The sequence below is a fragment of the Manis javanica genome, chromosome 7, assembly GCF_040802235.1.
Source record: "Manis javanica isolate MJ-LG chromosome 7, MJ_LKY, whole genome shotgun sequence".
In the NCBI taxonomy this organism is placed as follows: Eukaryota; Metazoa; Chordata; class Mammalia; order Pholidota; family Manidae; genus Manis; species Manis javanica.
In genome coordinates this window covers 45,336,064-45,355,294 of record NC_133162.1, presented here as the reverse complement: position 1 = coordinate 45,355,294, position 19,231 = coordinate 45,336,064, and the positions used below count along the sequence as shown (strand labels likewise).

The window sequence follows — 19,231 nt, the reverse complement described above, 5'->3', positions numbered from 1 at the left end:
CATGCTCTGTGCACCAGGCTCATGTAACACCTGTTGTTATTTTGATTGAAATACACAATTTTTGAAGTGTTTCTCTGAGTGCAAATGCCTGGGTTGGAGCCTTAGAATAAATTTTTTCTCTTTCCACCCCAAGAGCTACCTCCCAACACTGAGCTGCTCTCTTCCTCTCCACAGCACCTTCTGTACCTGACACCATGGTGTCCAGACAGGCCCCCACTGAGCCCATGCTGATGTGGCACAAAGAGGAAATGCCAGAACACAGCATGGTAGCAAACGTTTGCCAGAAACCCTCCCCCTGCAAGGTCCTCTCCTCGCCTGCCCAACAGTGGGTCGTGTCTTGCCAATGGGTTTCAGCCCTGGACAAGTTCACCATGGATTCAGTGAGCCCGAAAAATGACAATGGAACGTTCCTGGGGTAAAAGGGTTATATCCAACTTTATTTCCACGGTGGCAGGTCAATTCAGTCACTAGAATCCCGTCCACTCAGAGTGAGTCTGCATGCAGCAAGCCAGTCTCTGCCTCTGGGCCTCTCTGCCCCCACAGCCATCTCAGTCTCTGTCCTTGGCACTGCCACCACTCCAGTCTCTGTTCTCCTGCAGCTGTGCAGCCATGCAGCCCTGTAGCCCTGCCACTGTGTCACGCAGAGCACTGGGCAGAGCTCTTTATATAGAGTCAATAGCAATGTACTGCCCACACATGTGTAGTGAGCTAGCCAATCAGGGCCAGGTGAGAATCCTGGCCACAGGAACCTTCACTTTATCCACGGTTCAGCCCCACCCACCTGCACCCATCCTCCATGTCCACTTCTCTGAGCCAGTTCAGAAGGGCCCTGGGAGCACCGACACCAGTCGCTCACCTTGGAATAAGAAGAGCACACCAGTGTCAGGCCCTGTGCTTCTGCGCCACAAGCCGCGGTGTGGATTTTTCTTTCCAAAGGTTATTTGCATCTGAATAAAACCCTCACACACCACCTCCCCATTTCTCTGCACTGGCACATCCTGCCTGCGCAAGACTCCTGATCCCCCACACCCTGCTCACTCCAGAACCCAAGGGCCAGGAAAACTACAGGACAGCAAGACCAAACTAAAGCAAAGCAAGGAAAGGTTCACCTCAACAGTTAAGACAGTGGCAACCTCTGGGGGCGGCAGAGACTTCTGGAGGTCCTAGTGATGTTCCTGTCTAGAACTGGATGACAGCTACATGAATACTTGTTTTATAAATACCTGCAGAACTAAGTGTGAATGGTTTTATAGACTTTCCTATGTGTGCATAAATTTTCACAGCTTTTTTTTTTTTTTAAGAAAACAACTGGCTGAAAGCTGCTTAGAAAAGGCCAGGGAGGCCTCCCTAAAGAAGAAACATTTAGACTTAACCTTAACATAGGAGAAGGGCCCAGCCATATGAAGAACAAGGAAGAGCATCCAGATAGTGGGAGCAGCATGTGCAAAGGCCCTGAGGTAGGAAAGGGCTTAGTAGTTCAAGGAACTGAAAGGTGGCCAGTCTGGCTGGATGCAATGAGGGAAGCCCCAAACAAGTGGTTCAAACAGCAGTGGAAAAAGTTGGCAGATGTCAGTCATCCCCAGCTTTGTGGTACAAGCTTGACTTTTACTCTCTATGCAAGGGGAAGTCAATGAGGGCTTAACACAGAGAAAAATTTTAAAGGTCAAGACTAGAGCCCCATATTTTATAGACAGGAAGCCAGCCCCACAGGTGTGGTTAGGGTGAAGTCCAGAACCTCAGCTTCCTGATTCCTGGATAGCCCTTCCCACAAAACAAACTCCCATCCTCTTCTCAGCTCACCAACCAAACTCCACTCAGCGCCCGTCCTGCCCTGGCAGAGCTGACCGCACCACAGTGGGCTCAACAACTCCAGGCACACCTCCCAGAGCGCTGGGTCTCAGTGGGGGCAACTCTGGCCCCAGGAGACACTTTGTATGTAGTGCCGGGAGATAGATTTGGTCATCACAACTGGGAGAAGAGCAGCAGCCAGTAGCACTAGCGGGCAGAGGCTGGGGATGCCGATAAACATCTACCGTGCAGAAAGCCCTCCAGCAAAGGATTATCCGACCCCCGAAATCAACAGTGCCAAGACTGAGCAGCACCTAGAAACCTAGGGCTACAAAGCCTGCACTTCAAATAGCACTGGGCCCTCAAGGGAAAAAGTGCTCTGCTGAGGGGTGTAGAAGAAAAGATGAAGGTCAGCCCTTAGCTCCGCAGGACCCCCATCCAGAGACACCGTGTCTAGAGACAGAGTTTCAGGAAGAAGGTTCCTAGTCACCCTCTCACGTCATGCTGGGTAGGAAGCAGAGTTAGGAGAGCAGCAGGGGCCTGTGCAATGGGTCCCGCTGTCCCCCTCCCCAACTGGTACCCTCCCAGCCTGCTCCCCCAGCTGAGAAGCAGGAAGCTGAGGATGGCAGATCTGAGGCTTCCAGTCCTCATGGACAGCAGACAGGTCAGGGCAGGCTGAGGGCTGCCCTCTGAGGCCTACTCCTCCTCCACACCTACAGAGCTGACCTGCGCCCGGCTGACCCTCAGGACTGTCCAGGTCAGGGGATACTGCAGGAAAACACTCACCCACCACTCCTACCAGCACTAGTCTCCTGGGCTCTGAGCTAGGAGCAGCCCCTCTTCAGGCCAAGAAAACTGCTCCCACCACAGCCCCTGGCTGCTTCCCTCCCACAGGATATGTGGGTGAGGGCCCAAGTATGTGAGTGTGCACCTGCCTCCCCCACCAGACCGGCCCTCCTGGGGCATTTGGGTCCTCCAGGTGGTGTACACACAGTAGATGTTAATGTGTGTTGAAAAAACAGCCAGCGGCAGTGTCTGACCCAAAGGAAGATGTTACTCTGATTTGGGGAGTATATACTAAGTGCTTCATGAGTACTGCACTTCCTGAGTACCCTTGCTCAAGAAAGAAGCTGAAAAACCAGATCCCTGTGCGAATCAGCTGAGGATGTAAATATAGGACTGGAGCTGGGCTGGGAGCTGAAGCCCAGGTCAGAACCTGGCATTCACCCATCAATAGCCTGGTGGGTTCAGTAACCTGTCACCTGGTGACACGGCGCCATCTGCTGGTGAGTACAGGAGAAAAACACTTGGCCAAGGGCAGATAAGCATGGAAGGGAAGTGGGGGTTCATGTGCCTGCTCTCTAGCCTTGGTCTCCTGACTTAATTATCTCAAAGCTCCCAACCTGGATGCTCAGTTCCCTGGGGGTGGATCATATCCATGTTCTCATTCATTCATTCTTTCTGTCTGTCACATACACACACACACATACACACATTCAAAGGCCTACCCAGATAACACACCTCCCTGCCCAGCTCCCCAAAACCCACCAGGAGAAGGAAGCTCCAGACTGTAAATCATACACCAATGGCTCTCAAAATTCAAGGCAGGGAAGAGTCATTCAGGTCACACAGGGATCACCATGCTCACACTGAGATTCAACAGGGTGGTAGGGCACACAGGGTTCATAGAGCTGAGCTCCACCTCATAACAGCTGTGTCACCAGCAAGTCTCTCCCATCCTCAGGTCTTAGCTCCAGCATCTATAAAATGGAAAAACTCCTACATCAAAACTCCTACTTCAATACAGCAAGAGACAGCTGAATACCCCCGTGCTCAAAGCACTTAGAAACGCTGGATAAAAAAGTTCCATGCCCCAGTTCCTTCATCTGTAAAATGAGGATGTTATTAGTATCACCTCTGTCATCAAGTTGTTGTGAGGATTAAATGAGTCAAAACCAGTAAAGTGCTGACAATGGTGCTTGGTATTTAATAAACACAAGCCCTTGGAGTAAAAAATAGAGAGGAGTTTTGAAGACAGAGTGCTGGCAGGTTCTGATACTTTTCTGGCTGAGCTGATGTGACAGTCTGGGTAACCAGGGGCGTCAGGTGTAAAGGCCAAGAGGGATCAGAAACCCAGCTCTGGGCCTGCTTGAGGTAGGAAGCTGAAGCTGAGAACCCTACAGAAAGCTGGGATTTATTTTGAAGGACTACCTTTAGTGAGAGAACTAGGGATAAAACCCACTTTTTGGTAATTAGAGAGCTGTTCTGTCTCTGCCTGGGCACTGGCTTAAAAAATAAACAAAATCTCCCTAAAGACTCTAAATCAGGCCTGCCCTTACTTAGGTCTGGGATCTGAATATTCACTTCCCTTAAAGTCCAAGGGAAACTGGAACTAAGGCTGAGAAATTAACTAAAAACATGTTTCTCAGCTGGTCACGTTCAGGCAGCTGCTCAAAGCAAACACAAGCCCTCTGGAGGACATACACCCTCAACCCAGGGTCAGCAGGTAAGGCTCCAAGCGAGGGGGCAGGGCCTAAAATTACATAAAGTCCACCTGGAACAATCCACTGTTAGCAAGAGTCAACATGGACAGCAGACTTGGACCCCTCCTCAGCCAGGAAGTACATGACTATATAGAAAGAATGAAGAGATCACAAACCTCCGTGCCCAGCACAGCAGCCTGACACACCACCAGCCCCAGATAAACACTGGCTTCTTTCCTTCCCAGCTTGCCTTGGGCTTTCCTTCTTCCCACCTTTGCCCAGGCCTCTGTGCCAGCCAGCTTTGCCCTCCATCCCACACTCTCCCAGGCCTTACAAATCCTGCTCCTCTTCAATTAGGATCAGTTTTTAAAAGTCATTCTCCAAGACTTGAGAGCCTCTCCCCTGGAGAAGAGTGGGATTCAGAGAGGCCTGGCTGGATGGTCTACTGGCCAGAGGGAAAGGTATGGTCAGACAGAGGCTCCTGGGAGCCCCAGATGGGTATGAGGCTTTCACAAAGAGAAAGAACAACTTGGGGAAACACGGGGTGGATGGAGAGGAGAGGGAGTCTGATGCAGAGTTCCTGACTCTTTGAAAACTCATTCAAAAAGTATAGAAGATGATGCTGAAGAAGGGCAAGAGGCTGGCGGAAAATGTATCTTCATTCAAGCATACAATGAAATGTCACGCATCACTGTGAATAGCTGCGTAAGTGACATCATGTAGCTATAACAAAATTCACTAAAGCAATTTTCTGGTCCAGGTTTTTTAGGTTGCTTCACACTGTTTGCTATTTTACATGAAAACCATATTGAGTTACTTGATCGATCTATCTTCACCTCAAGCTTGGGGGCAGACTAAGGACCAGGTGGAAAGGAACCCACTTCTCAGGGGATGAAGGGGCTTGGAGTGGGGCGCCAAGGGCTGGGAACCAAAGCTCAGGTTGTGGGAGCAGCAAGCCTGTCTCCAGAGTGCACCCAAGAGCACCCAGGGGAGTGCATGTGATGCTTACCTGCGTCACCACCCAAGTAAGCTGAGACAAGTAACTGAGCTCTTCCAGCCCAGTCTCTCAGGGATCTCCCACTCTGCAGCCAGATACCTGCGGCTCTGGAGCAGCCATCCATCATGCCTGCATCCCTGGGGCCTGTACACAGGGAGGCAGGGAGGGGAGCCCAGGGAGGCCCACTGCACACCCAGGGGCAGGGGCTTAGAGGAGGAGCTATCCCCGTAAGTCTCATCTGTTGCTGGCAAGTGGGCTTCTGTAGTGGCAGGTGGTCCTTCCCTGAAATCTACTCTTCTCTGCTTATAAGAGTAACATGTTCATCACAGAACACTCAGAAAAGGCAGAATAGTAGATGCTGGTTTATTTCCTTCCAGTTTTTTCCATGTGTAGACCTGCTTAACATAACTGGCATCTTACTGTCTATATAGTTTGAAATTCTTGTTTTTTTCACTTCACATTATATATGAGAATTTGCCAGCCAGTCTTCATTCGAGCATATAAGGAAATGTTATGCATTACTGTGAACAGCTACATTCCTTGCATTATATAGCTATAACAAAATTCATTAAAGCAATTTTCTGGTCCAAGTTTTTTAGCTTCAGATGGTTTACTATTTTACATGAAAACCATACTGAGTTACTTGATCTATCTTTCAAGATCCACTTCAGTTCCCAATTCCTCCAGAAAGCCTTCCTGGATTAGTTCAACAGCCAACAACATCTCCCACCTCTGATTTATGACCACCTATGGTCCATCTGACAGCCTAGCATGGAGCCCTAGTCATCACTGGTCTTTATTTCACATGGGTGGGCTAGTCTCCAGTCCAGAACTCTACTGCACATACCCTTGGGAGTCCCCCAACACCGTGCAGCACACACCGTGCTGACTGCTTAGACCCCAGATCCCTCAGTTTGCGTGAGCTTGATAAGCTCCACTTGACAAAGGGCCAGAGTGATGGGGTAGGTCCTCCTCTAAGCCTGGTCTGGCACTTTGCTTCCTCGCTGGGCATGAAGAGGTTAAAAGGCCCCCTACAGGTCAGCCCTAACTTTAAAGTTCACGCTTTTACCTCTAAACTTTCACCTCCATGTGAGCTGTGGTCAAGACCACCAGGGTTAAAGTGCTTAACTCCTCTCAAAAGTTGACTAGAGCTTTGCTGTGCTCACAACCTTGGTAATCAGAAACCAGCTGCTTCCTACCCCAGGAAAGCGTGGTTGGGGAAAGGGCCCAGGCTCTGGTGCCAGACAGTCAGCGTTCCAGCAGGGAGGTGGCAGGCAGAGCAGAGGAGCGGGTCCCAGCACGCCCTACCCTAGGCACACTTCACCCAGGCGGACGGCCACTCTTCAGTTCAGACATCCCCACCTGGCCTGCAAAGGCAACTGAGTCGCACTCTCTGCTCCCCGACATGGAAGCCTAGACTCAACATGGCCTTCCTGGCTCTCCACCTGCGGGTGGCATCCTTCATCACCTCCCCACACCACAGCAGCACCTCTGCAGCAGCCTCTCCTGACTGCGGACAGGTCCACCTCTGCTGGTGATACCCCTCCTCACTAAGCACCTCCCCCGGAAGGTCAGAACTCCGCTTTGCCATCGGCTGCCCCTGCCCCCCTGCCCTCTTCACACGTCTCACTTAGACTGAGCTGCATATGCCACTGAGACATTTTAAGGTAGAAACAGGTTATAGCCTGCAGAAATTTGTTGATTTGCATTCAACTTCCCACTTGAAAGCAATGTGAAGACAGGCGGCTGGCTGACAGCTGGAGAAGATGTGTGCATGGTGGGGGAGGGAGGGACTTAGGCCCCACCTCCAGCCCTGGGAGATGAGAAAACATAAAAAATAATAGCTGTCTTTTCTCCTTCAACCCTAATCAAGTAGTTTGCAACCTAGGCACCTAATTGCAGATCCAGCCATAAACAACATAGTAAAAGGCAGGAAGGAAAAACAAAAAATAATAATAGCTGTCATTTATTCAGCTATCTACATGCCAAGCACCTTACAGACATTATAATTATTACTAACTATCTTGATGACAGGCACAGTTACCATCCCCATTTCATAGATGATGAAACCAAGGTTCAGAGGTTAAGCAACCTGCTAAGGTAGCAGGCTAGTAAGTGGCAGAGTGGGGATTCAAATCCAGGCCATATTAGTGTGGACAGCCTTGAATGCTAGGGTAAGTACAACTATATCAGTGACCACCACAGGATTCCAAGATTCCTCACTGAGGGCCCATGACCATCAGCTTCTGGCTGAAGGCTCCCCCCAGAGACTTCCCTCCCAAACTAGTGACAACCTTCAAGTTTGTTTGCTGACAGAAGAGATGCTGCTCTCACTTTAGCTCAGTTCAGCAAATACCTCTAAGTGCTTACAAAGTGCCTGACACTGCTCTGGCTCTTGCGGGGATAGGGGGCCAAGGATCACAGGTTCCCTGCCTTCTAGGGACACTCAGTGTTTTTCAAACCTCTGTGTGACTCAGAGTAAGAAATATGTCTTACCGTGGGACCCGGTATATACAAACTAAATGGATACTAGAGGAGAAAGGGAGCAAAGGCTGGATGGGATAGGGCTGAGGGCTTCCTGGAAGAGGTGGCAAACAAGCTTATCTTGAAGGCCGAGTGTCCTCTACTTTCTGGGCTACTATCCCTTGCCCCAGGAGCCTCAGATACACCTGACCAATGACTGCTTGCAGAAATGCTCTACCTGTCCAGTCTCTGGGTCTTTGCTCAGGCAGTAACCTCCACAGAAATGTTCCTTTGTGAGACAGACAGACACAGACACACACAGGCACATCATGCCCACCGCCTGTGAGTTCCTCTCCATATGCCAAAGACCAGGCTTAAACAGTAGAATGAAAAGGGACCCACTGGCTGGATATCCTTGGAAAAACCCACTTTGCCTTCAACCCTCCATTTCCTCCTCATCTGTAGACCAGTCATGCCTGGTGATATCATCTGCCAGTGAGGTTGTGAAGATTCAGTAATTCACACTCTTGAGGCACCTGTACAGGTCCTGGGGCACAGGGCTACTCAGCACCTGGTCCAAGGACACAAACATACCCAGAGTCATCAGCAGTCCCAGGGCTGGCAGACAGGCTCCCAGCAGATGTAACCGCCACTCAGTGTTTTTCAAACCTCTGTGTAATTCAGAGCAGGAACTATGTCTTACACTGGGACCCGGAATACACAAACTAAACACAGCTGCAATGGAAGTTCCATGTAACGCTTCTCATGATGAAGGGCACAGTCTAATATGGTCTCTTTTATCTTTCCTTACTATTACATTTCTAAACATATTTCACAAACCACTTACAGGGCAGTTAGAAAAGCCCTGCCCTCACTCACCCAGCGTGTCAGAGCCACTCTCCACTGTCTCATTGACCTTCCTTGCAACTCTGGCCACAGCCTCACCCATCTTCTTCAGCATGCAGACGTGGGTGTCCTGTTGCCAGCCACGGGGCTGGTCTGCTGCTCACAGGGGAGCCTGAACCTGGGGAAGACACAAAACCATGAAGCACCCGCCCACCAGCCTGGGCCACACCCCTGAATCCACCCTCCTGGGGACCCAGGCTGCAGGAAGGCTGCAGGGAGGGCCTAGGCCACTCACCTCCTCCTGAGTGGCCCAGAGCCCAGGCCACAACCGGCTCAGCCTTCGGAGCAGCTGATCTGCCCATCAGAGGGTGGAGGCAGCCCAGCTCTCCTGGTTTACCAGGACGATTGACATGCGTGACCTCACCAGACATGGGGCCGGGGCCTAACTCAGGTGTGCACTGGCCTATGACTCACTTAACAGGTGGAGCAGTGGGGAGGAGGTGGGGCATAGCCAACTGCAGGGGGGGCACTTGTCACTCCATCCCACAGTCTCTGGTTGGCACCCTGTTCATCTTACCCACCTTTGCCATCTCATCCTCCTGCATGCCCAGAAGGGGGGACACAAAGATAAGTGAAACACAGCCCTGCCAGGTCAGAGCTCACAGTCTGGCTAGTAGATAGTCTCTAAGAATTCCCTTCTGTATCAACATGGATGGGAAGTGGAGTTTTAGCCTGCAGACCTGATTATCAGCCAGATGCTTAGTTTATCTGCAAGACCGGGAGAGAAAAGTGGAGTCGGGGAGGGAAATGAGAGGAGGGAAATTGGATCACTGGGGGAGAAGAGGCTTATGGAAGGGTGAGGAATACCAACAAAATTATGAGGTGTTAAAGACATAAAGGACTCTAGAAACATCTCCAACTCCTGTTTATTACAGAGCAGGAAACTGAGGCACAGAGAGGAACTAAATGACCTGACCAAGGACAAAGCGAGTAAATAGCAGTAATCCGGCCCGCCCAGCTCCACATCCACTGCTCACTACAGAGGTCACCCGCACCACCGGCGACAGCCAACTTGAGGCCGCGGTCAGGCCCTTCCTCCTCCCTGGATCCCAATCCCAGATGCACAGACAGCTCAAGCTCTGATGAACACACTTTGAGGGTCAAAGGCAGAATAATGGGAAGGCCAGAGAGAAGGGGGTGACAGTAGTGCTCAGAGCTGCTAACAGACATCAAGAAAAAGCCCACCTACACTCACTGGACACAAGGGTCAGGCAAGGCAGAGCTGGAGCTGGCCAAGCCCACCCAGCTGCTTAGGAACAGGCAGTGGTGAATTCGGTATGTGTGTGTATTCCACTAAGCAACCTGACCCTGAAGGTTTGAGACACACTGTGCAGAGGGAAGACTGTTTTTTGAAGATAGGCCTATTGCCCAACTCAGCCATTTATTAGCTAAGAAGCCTTGAGAAACATTCTACTACTCTGAGTCACAGTTTGTTCATCAGAGTAGGAGATCTGATAACGCTTGTCTGGCTGAGTTCATTCGAGGATTGAACAAAATATCTACACCTTTCTAGGCCAGGGCCCAGGACACGTAGGTACTCAACAAACGCTAGTCAAGGAGATAAAACAGTGCATGTGCAGACATGATGCTGGCATCTAATCCCAGTTTAGTACCCATGTGACTTTGAGTCAGTGGAACTCATCTTTGAAGAATGAGCAGGATTTCCATCTCTCCACCTCCAGGAAGTCTTCCTTCATTGCCCCAGCCCTCGGTGTTCTCTGCTCCCTGCGAATCTTAGCAGCACGTAATGCCTTAGCACAAGTCCCTTGGGTTGTTTATGAGCTTTCTTTTAATACACATTATTTGTCTCCCCAATTGGCCTACGGGCAGCTTGGGGCAGGAAGCACGTCTATACTCTTGATTTTCCCTGCACTTTATACCACACTGAACACAGATGCTTAGTTAGTATCTCCCAATGGTTAGGATGAGGATCATTTGGGTTTCAAACCTAAATATAGGTCAATTGACTCTTACAGAAAATCTCTAAGATTACTGTCTAAATGAGAAGGGTCATAAATTCAAATGCCTAATGATGCCAGGCAGGCAACTTGCATAAGGTGGGCCAGGGTAGGACAGTCTGGGCTGGACAGTGAGGACCATGACAAACTGGACCCTACAGCTTCACCACATGGCTCAGAAGACCAAGTCCCAGCAATGTTGCTGGAATCTTCGTGACTTAGTCTAACCCCTTATGAATGGGAAAACTGAGGACCCAAGAGGGGAAGTAAATCAGCCAGATGGAAACAAAAAACTGAGGTTTCCTAACTCCCAGCCTAGAATTCTTCCTACCATACTCCCTCCCTTCCCTATTTCCAATATTTATCATAAAAAATCACAAACATACATTGAGCAGTTATTAGATACAGGGCATAAGAATGAAGAGAGGAAAATAGGAAATAGCTTTGACTTGAATTCGGATGAGAGAGAGCTTTCTAGGGAACATCACTGAGGCAATCGTGGCCTCACAGCAGAGGAGAAAGGGAAGGTAAATCTCCAAATGACCCAAGCAGGGTCTGTGCTAACAGTGGGTGGGTGATGACTTTCAATCAGGCACCATGCCTGCAATTCTGCTAGCTGTCACCAGGTGGGGGCAGTGGTGCCTTCTGCCATTGAGCCCACTGATGAAAAGTAGTCAAACTGAAACCTCACCCCCTGGTAGCAAGCTCAAACAGCCTACAGCATGGGTCACAGAATGGACATCAAAGCAGGGAAAAGAACAACCTGTAAAGTCTGTGTGTCAGAGCAAGTCACTAGAAGGAGGGGCCTCTTACATTCCTGAGAATGCTCTGGGTACAACACAGATGTGCCCTAGACCCCCCCAAGAGGCTCCTGCTAAGTGTCTTGGAAACCACGTCCCCCTTCACCTAATACTTCCTCTCCCCTCTACAAGGAAGGATTCCTTCACAAAGTGCAGCTGACAGTGTCTCTCCCAGGTCAGATGACAAAGGCCTGTCACTCTTTGGCACAGGCAAGGCTGTGAGATGGGAGGGTGGCAGAGCCACATGTGGTATAAGGCCCAAGGTGAGGTAATCAGACCCCAGAACTGAGGGAAGGAAAAACTTGGGATGACAGGAGTCTGGAGTGGATCTCTAAAAGGGTGCTTACAAACCTGTCTGACTTCACTGATTGCAACTCTCAGCCTCAACCCAACACTGGGCCTCTTTGACAAAACAATAGCAAAAATTTATTTAGCATATAACAGGGGCTCAGACAGAAAGGAGGTAGGGGGAGAGAAGAAAAAAATTAAGCTGCCCTTCTTTTCTTCCCCCCCCACCCTGCCCTTTTCTTTTGTTTTAAACTGTTTTTGAGAAAAAGAGAACACTGTCCAACTCACACATAAGTGACAGAGGATGCAAAGGCTGTCCCTAGGCTGTGAGGGGCCCCCGTCTATATAAACAATTTCAGTCAACCAAAGTTGGTGTGTCAACACCATCCTGGCTGCCCAACCTTGCGCAATCCCATGAAAGAAACAGCACACTGGCCGGTGGGAGCAATCAACATGCAAGGCAGCCCTCTCAGAACCAGATTAACCCCAGATAACCCCAGAGGCTCAAGTTTTGTGCTCCTTGAAGCATCTGGTCAACCCCCCAGGCAGGGGTGGGAGTAAAAGAAAGCCAGAGAGTGTCCCAAAGGGACTGCAGGGGGAACCTTAGAAAATTTCAAGGTAAGAGCTCCAAATCCTTGAGCCCCTTCCGCACAGGGTTCAAACCTGTGCTGTCTCAGCACCACATCCTTCTCCATACATCCCAATTTCCTTTTGCCAGAGTTGGCAACAGGATCCCAAGAACTGTTTAAATCTAACAAACATCCTCTAGAAGGTCTACACTGGGAGAATAAAGGTACAGAGACAGAACATGGCCAGATGAGCCTCCCACTGGATAAGAAAGACTCAGTGACAAGAGGAAGAATGAGCCAGATATTAGTAGGGCCTCCACGCCAGACCCAAGGAACATGTATTTTCTGCCATGTAGGCATATGACACAGCTGGGAAAAAGGAAGAGAGACAGGGTCTGAGCAGAGGTACCCAAAGAGATGAGAGGAGGGAGACAGAGAGCCAGTCCGTCCCCAGATTATTGGGGCAGGGGGCTTGAAGGCCCTCCCATAAGTCTGACCTCTGTTCTCCACAAGGAGCTATGGAGTGTTTTGAGGACAGCAACCTAATCCAACCAGTTTGGAAAGTGTCGTAATTAGCCCCATCTGTAAAATGGAAATTCCACCTTCCTCACTGGGTTGTTTTGAGAAGTAAATGATATATAACTTTTGAGACAGGTTCTTGCAAACTCTTAAGTGCTTCCTACAATAAGGCATTACCAATAGGTGATTAAACAGATACAGACATAAGTTGGGACATAATAAAGTGCATGCGAGAAAAAAAGTTGTCCTGCTTTGTGGGAGCTATTAATACCGGCATCCTGTATCTGTAACCCGATATTATCTGCTTACAGGGCTGCAGGAGGAACAGTTTTTGCTTAAACCCTGTCCATATCCCCCTGCCCTGGCTCCTGCCCTCACCAATGAGAACTCTACCTTATCTGGAGGTCTGAGATCTATCTGTGCAAGGGAGCTGCTGCAACACCCCGTCCACACCAGCTGTTCCTATATTTAGTTACTGGTGTGGTCACTTGGGAACTTTAGAGCTTGGCAGCTGTTCCTTAGGGCAACTCGAGCGTTCTGAGCCATGTGTGCAAGCTCCCCCACGGCTGGCTCCAGCGGGTCCTCTGGGCCACGCAAGCGGGGGAGCACGTGGGGAGGTGAGAGGCTACAGGCTGGATCAGACCCAAGTAGCACCGAAAGCCCTGAAAAGAGTTGACCCACTTTTCCACCCAAAGGAAAGAAGCCCACAGGGACCGGCTGGCGCCTTGTTCTTGAGCCTTGGGGTTTGCAGCGCCCCACGCACCCTCCGCTACAGGCATCTAGGCATCTCAGGGTTGCGCCTCCCAGGACTGAGAGCCGTGGCCCGGCCAGGGTCCCTGCGCCTAGCCTCACCCATCTAACCCACCCCCAGCACCCACAGTCAATGGCTCCTCGTCCTTTGCCTTCTGCTGGCCGGGAAGGCGGGGATTGGGTTGAATAAAGCCGGCAGAGGGGAAAACGCTGGTGATCTCAAAGGTCCAGGGACTTCCGCGCTTCCCAGAGGAGGAGACGTACGCTTCCGCAGCTCCTCAGAGCGGAAGCAAACCCAGAATGCGTTGCCTCAGGAAAGAAATAAACAAAACCTTTTCCTAGCTGGGGCGCCTCCCGCGGGGATGGAGTCCCTCCCGGGACCTCTTCCCGGGGATTCCTATTCTCTGGCACCACTGCGCCCACTCCCCGAACCCAGCCGGGATCGCCGCACTGTGCAAGCAAGAGCCGGCGCGGCGCCTGGCCCCTTCGCACAGCATAAGCGGCAGCTGATGCACCGCTGCTCTTTCCACCGGGTGACCTGGGGGAGGGGAGGGTACACTGCAGAAACCGGGACACTTCTCTCCCTCTCTCCCCCAGCCACTCCAGGGTTTAGCCTCAGAGTACATTTACTTTGCGGTGCACGAAGCGTGGGGTCCCATTCCGGGCCGCTTGCTGCTCCACTTACGGCTACAATGCCTCCTAGCGCCCTGCGCAGCGCAGTCACGCTCCCTCGGCCGCCGGCGGCGCCCCATGCAACCTCAGCGCGCTGGAGCCTGCAGAGAGGGTGCGCGCGGGGCTGGGCTCGGCGCGCACGGCCACTCGGCCAATTGCCGCCCCAGAATAGGCGCCGGGGCGGGAGCATATCCCGCGGGCAACCAATCAACGCGCGAGTCCCAGCGCCGCGCCAGGCCGCGGCGCGCACGGGAAGGTAGCCCGCGCGCTCTCGTGGGCATGGTGGCTCCGCTTTGTGAGGGCCTTCTGGAGGGAAAACGCTTGGGAAGGCGGGGGTGTGGACAGGAACGTACCACAGTTCCCGGGATCAATAGGGCTGAGGCTCCAGATTTATTTTTATAAAGGGAATGGAGATGAATTAGCAGATCAGGTGCACTTTGAAAAACGCCTAGATGGGAAATAGGAAACTTTTCATGTGACGGCTTCAGGTTGTCCCTACAGGTGTTTAGAGACAATAATTCTGACTATACAAAGTTACTTTATCTCTCTATATCCCAATGTTCTCTTCTATAAAATACGGATTAAAATATGTGAATACCTACTTCACAGGGTCATGGTGAGGATTAATAGCTGAAGTGTTTAGTGCAGTGCTCTGCATGACAGCTGAGGGAAAGAGCTGCTCCACAGGCCTTCATTTATGGAGCACTCACCATACACTTTACTCAGCTTTATGGAAAACAGGAAAGAGATGAAGCTCCAGACTTCATCCAGTGAGGATGGATAGTCAAATGCCCTACGTGGGAGTCCTGAAGATTTAATTCTGCCCCTGAGGACTGAGGCAGTCAGGTAAGGAACACACATTCCCCTGGGTCTTGATGGGTGTTATGGGTTGACTTGCATCTCCCCAAAAATGATATTTGTAGTCTTAACTCCCAGTATCTCATGCAGACCTTATTTGGAAATAGGGTCTGTCTTGCCAATGGGTTTCAGCCCCAGGCAAGTTCACTATGGATTCAATGTGACCAAAGTAATGACAGTAGAACGTTCTTTTTACCCAACTTTATTCCCACAGTGGCAGGTCAATCACTAAAATCCTGTCCACTCAGAACAAGTCTGCATGCAGCAAGCCGGGCTCTGCATCTGGGCCTCTCTGATTACACAGCCACCCTCTGGGACTCTGTCCTTGGTGCTGCTGCCACCACTCCAGCCTCTGCTCTGCTCTCCTGCAGCGTTGCAGCCCTGCCACCATGTCACTCAGAGCACTGGGCAGGGCTCTTTATATAGAGTCAATAATGACATATTGCCCACATGTGTGCAGTGAGCTAGCCAACCAGGGCCAGGTGAGAATCCTGGCCACAGGAACCTTCATTTTATCCACAGGGTCCATGCAAACAGAATTAATTAAGGCAAGGTCATGCTGGAGTAAAGGATGGCTGGTGGTCTTGTAACAACAGAAAAGAAACATACACACACAAGAAGAAGGCCAGGTGAAGGCAGAGGCAGAGACTGGAGTGATGAGTCTAGAAGCCAAGGAACTATAAGGATTGTGGGCAAGGACCAGAAGCTTGGAAGAGGCAAGAAATGGATTCTTGGGGCCTCCAAAAAGAAACCAACTCGATAGACACCTTGCTTTTGGACTTTGAGCTTCCAGAACTATAAGAGAATAAATTTCTCTTGTTTTAAGCCACCTAGTTTGTGGCAGTTTGTTACAACAGCCCTAGGAAATGAATACAATGGGTAAGTCGGAATAAAGGGAAGATGATGAGAAACATCTCCAAAAAGAGTCTTTGAAACTGAATGCATAGGGTATGCAAGGTCCTGTGTCTTAGATTATATCAAGATGAACCAGACACAGACCCTGCCCTCAGGGAGTTACCATGGATGTGGACATCTGAGCAGCCATGTTTTCTGACACCATCCTGGGAAGACTGGGAACCTTTCCCTTACCTCACTATCACTCTGTTGCTCCCACATATATACAAGGTGCCAGATACAAATAACAAGTGGATCGAAGCCCATTCTGCCCAAGCCAACATCCTTATTATTCTGGACAAAGCAGACCTTGCTTCACAGTTTCACTCTGTTTCACTTAAAATTAACCGTATATTTCTAGCCAGTTTCTACAATTGGATATCTTCTTTCCCCTGTTAGGCCATATGTAGGCCTGAGATAGCCAGTACAGTCCTTCTGTATACACAGTAAGGGGTCTGTAAATACCACTGACTGATGGTCCCAGCCAGGGGTATCCCACATTCATGCCTCACCTTACTTAGTCCTCTCTCCCAAGAATTTCATCCTGGACCTCTCAACACACACAAGACTACTCCCCAGCTCAAATGCCACCTTTTCTGTTCCTTGTGTGTTTGCTTCTCCAGAGCACTTACTACACCATGCCCATTATTATGCCATCTCTGCACAAGTCTTTTCTCCCAAGGCTCTACCTTATTTCAAATAGATCAGAGCTTGGCACTTGGTAAATGCTCTATCAGTGGGTACTTTTTCCCCCTACATAAGAAAACACCCCAAAACTTAGAAGTGGCTTAAAACAGCAACTATTTCTTTAATGATTTTATGGGTCAGCATTTTAGATTGGGCTCAGCTGGGCAAGTATTCTAGTCTCAGCTGGACTCCCTCACGCATCTGGGATCAGTGACTAGGCAGCCAGAGGCTTCTGCTTCTGGGGGGGTGGCTAGCTGTGAACTGAGATAACTGGGCTACATGTCTTTCATCCACCAGTGGGCTAGCATAGTTGGGTTCATGTGGAGCCGCAGGGCTCCAAGCACAAGAGTGGAACTGTGCAAGGCCTCTCAAGGTCTAGGCTCAAAACTGACACTACATCACTTTCACAGTTTTATTAACTAAACCGAGTTGTAAGTGCAACAGAGGTTTAAGAGTAGGGAAGTAGACTCCATCTGATGGCAGGAACAGCAGTTACATTGCAAGGAATATGGATATGGGGATGGGTAGAAAACTGGGACTAGTTCAGCAATCTTCTGCAGTGCTCAATAAATATCCACACAATACAGCATAGAGTGGATGCTCAGTAAATATTTATGAACAGTGCTAAGATTTTCAATTGCAGTACTACAGATTTCATTCAACACAAACAATTAGCAAAATTTTGTCTTTCAGTCACAAGTTAGCCATTGTCACCTTCAGTTTCAGAATAAATGAGGGGATCAGGAAGATAGGGCTGTGCAAGGGGGAGCCCTGCTGAAGCTTCTCAGTGAAGAAGCTCAATTGGCCTCAAATAAGCCCCTCTAAAGAGATCCAGAGCATCTTTTGGAGGTCTGGGCCCCCTTTGGACCTAGTCCAAGCCTGGACACCTGAGATGGAAGCCATACAACCTTCACCTATAAATAGAGAGGGACTAGCTGTTTGCCAGGGCTTGGACACAGCCGCTGCTGGTGCTTGAAAGCTTCTCAAGCTGCCTGTCAGATAGGAAATCTCTTGTGCAATGACAAAATTGTTAACCTGGTTGTTTCTGGGAAGGTTTACCCCTCACTGAGCAAGATAAATTCTCACAGCACTTGTGTAAGGGATACTATTGAGTGAACAGAGCCAGCAGTCAACTCCTATGACAGAGCTCATCATTTCTCATCAAAGAATTCTGAGAATCAATCTCAAGACTCATTGTGGGTTGACTTGTATCTCCCCAAAAAGAGATGTTGGAGTCCTAACTCCCAGTACCTCAGACTGTGACCTTATTTTGAGATAGGGTCATTATAGAGATAATTAAATTAAAATGATGTCAATAGGTGGGCCCTAATCCAATACGACTAGAGTCTTTATAAAAAGGAGAAATTAGGACACAGAAAAATGTACGTAAAGGGAAGACAGTGTAATGAGACACAGGGAGCAGATGCCCATCTACAAGCCAAGTTCTGAGGCCTGGAGCAGATTCTTCCCTCACAGCCCTCAGAAGGAACCATCCCAGCTGACACATTGATTTCAGACTTCTAGCCCCAGAACTGTGCGACAATTAATTTCTGTTGTTAAACCACCAGTTTATGGTACTTTGTTACAGTAGCCCCAACAAACTAATATAAGGTCTTAAATCTTTCCTTTTCCATTCTATTCTCATGTTTGTCCTTATCATACACCCCTTGAGGGAGAAGCACATTTGGGTAGAAACAAAATATGAAATCCCATTGACATGTGTGAGCCAGCCCCCATACGTCATCCTGTGCCTCCCAGAGCCCTCCACCTGGAGCCACACCTTTGCCTGGAGCTGAGTTAGCAACAGCCAGGAATGTTCTGTCACTCCAAATCACTGTCTTCCTAAGCAGAAGAGCAATTCATCCAGTCCCTCTTCCAGAAGTTTCAGCCTGGTGAGTAGTAATCACCATGATCAGCCTTCCAGCAATGCAGGATTTGTAAAGATGAACAAGAAGCAATCAGTATCCTTAAGATGCAAGCACCTTGCTATGGAAAATACAATTCATAGAAAAGGTGACTTTAATCAAGTGTTTCTTCATCTTTAGCCATTGCTGTACCACTTCCTGATATTTGCTATATCTGAGCCCCACCCAGTGGTGAGCATGAATAACTTAGTACTGACTCAGACAGCTCATTCTGCATGTCTTTTTCCAGCTCAGTGTTCAGCGGCATCATCTTGGTATTGGAAGTAGGCTTGGTGAGAGAATTTACACCATGGAAATAAGCACACACTATATACATCAGAACTTTTTTTCCTTAGCAATACAATTTACTAGCACAGTACATTATTACTTACTTACTTTTTCCTTTAAATTGACTCAATTTTTAACCTAAAAATGTTTATTTTAAAAGGACATTTTATATCATTACTGTAAATTGAAATTAGTATCACTTGCCATAAATAGAAAGTAACCTTAAAAATAAATACACTAAGTCAATTAAATCTCTATGAAACTGGGAAAAAAATGTAAAGAAAACAAAACTATGTTATTAAATTCTAGCAAAGTATTGTTGACTTCCTGAGGGCTGTTCTCTTTGTTATAAAAGCAGACTAACAAGGGTTAGGGAGATGGTAAAGACACACCAGTGGCTTGGTCAA

At 49.2% G+C, this 19,231-nt stretch overlaps 1 protein-coding gene across 4 annotated transcripts in view; it reads right to left on the bottom strand.

Moving 5' to 3' along the window:
* Positions 1-14,345, bottom strand: part of LRRC20 (leucine rich repeat containing 20) — a 98,695-nt gene extending 84,350 nt beyond the window's left edge. Inside the window, exons 1-2 of one of the 4 annotated variants that reach the window (XM_036998929.2) lie at positions 14,207-14,345; positions 8,611-8,755 (exon numbers count right to left, since the gene is read on the bottom strand). In XM_036998929.2, coding sequence (XP_036854824.2) covers positions 8,611-8,692 — 82 coding nt within the window. In that variant the 5' untranslated portion in view covers positions 8,693-8,755; positions 14,207-14,345. Of the gene's footprint in view, positions 1-8,610; positions 8,756-14,145 lie in introns of all 4 variants that reach the window. The other 3 variants (XM_036998931.2, XM_036998928.2, XM_036998930.2) reach the window with 3 other exon arrangements.
* Positions 14,346-19,231: the final 4,886 nt, after the last annotated feature.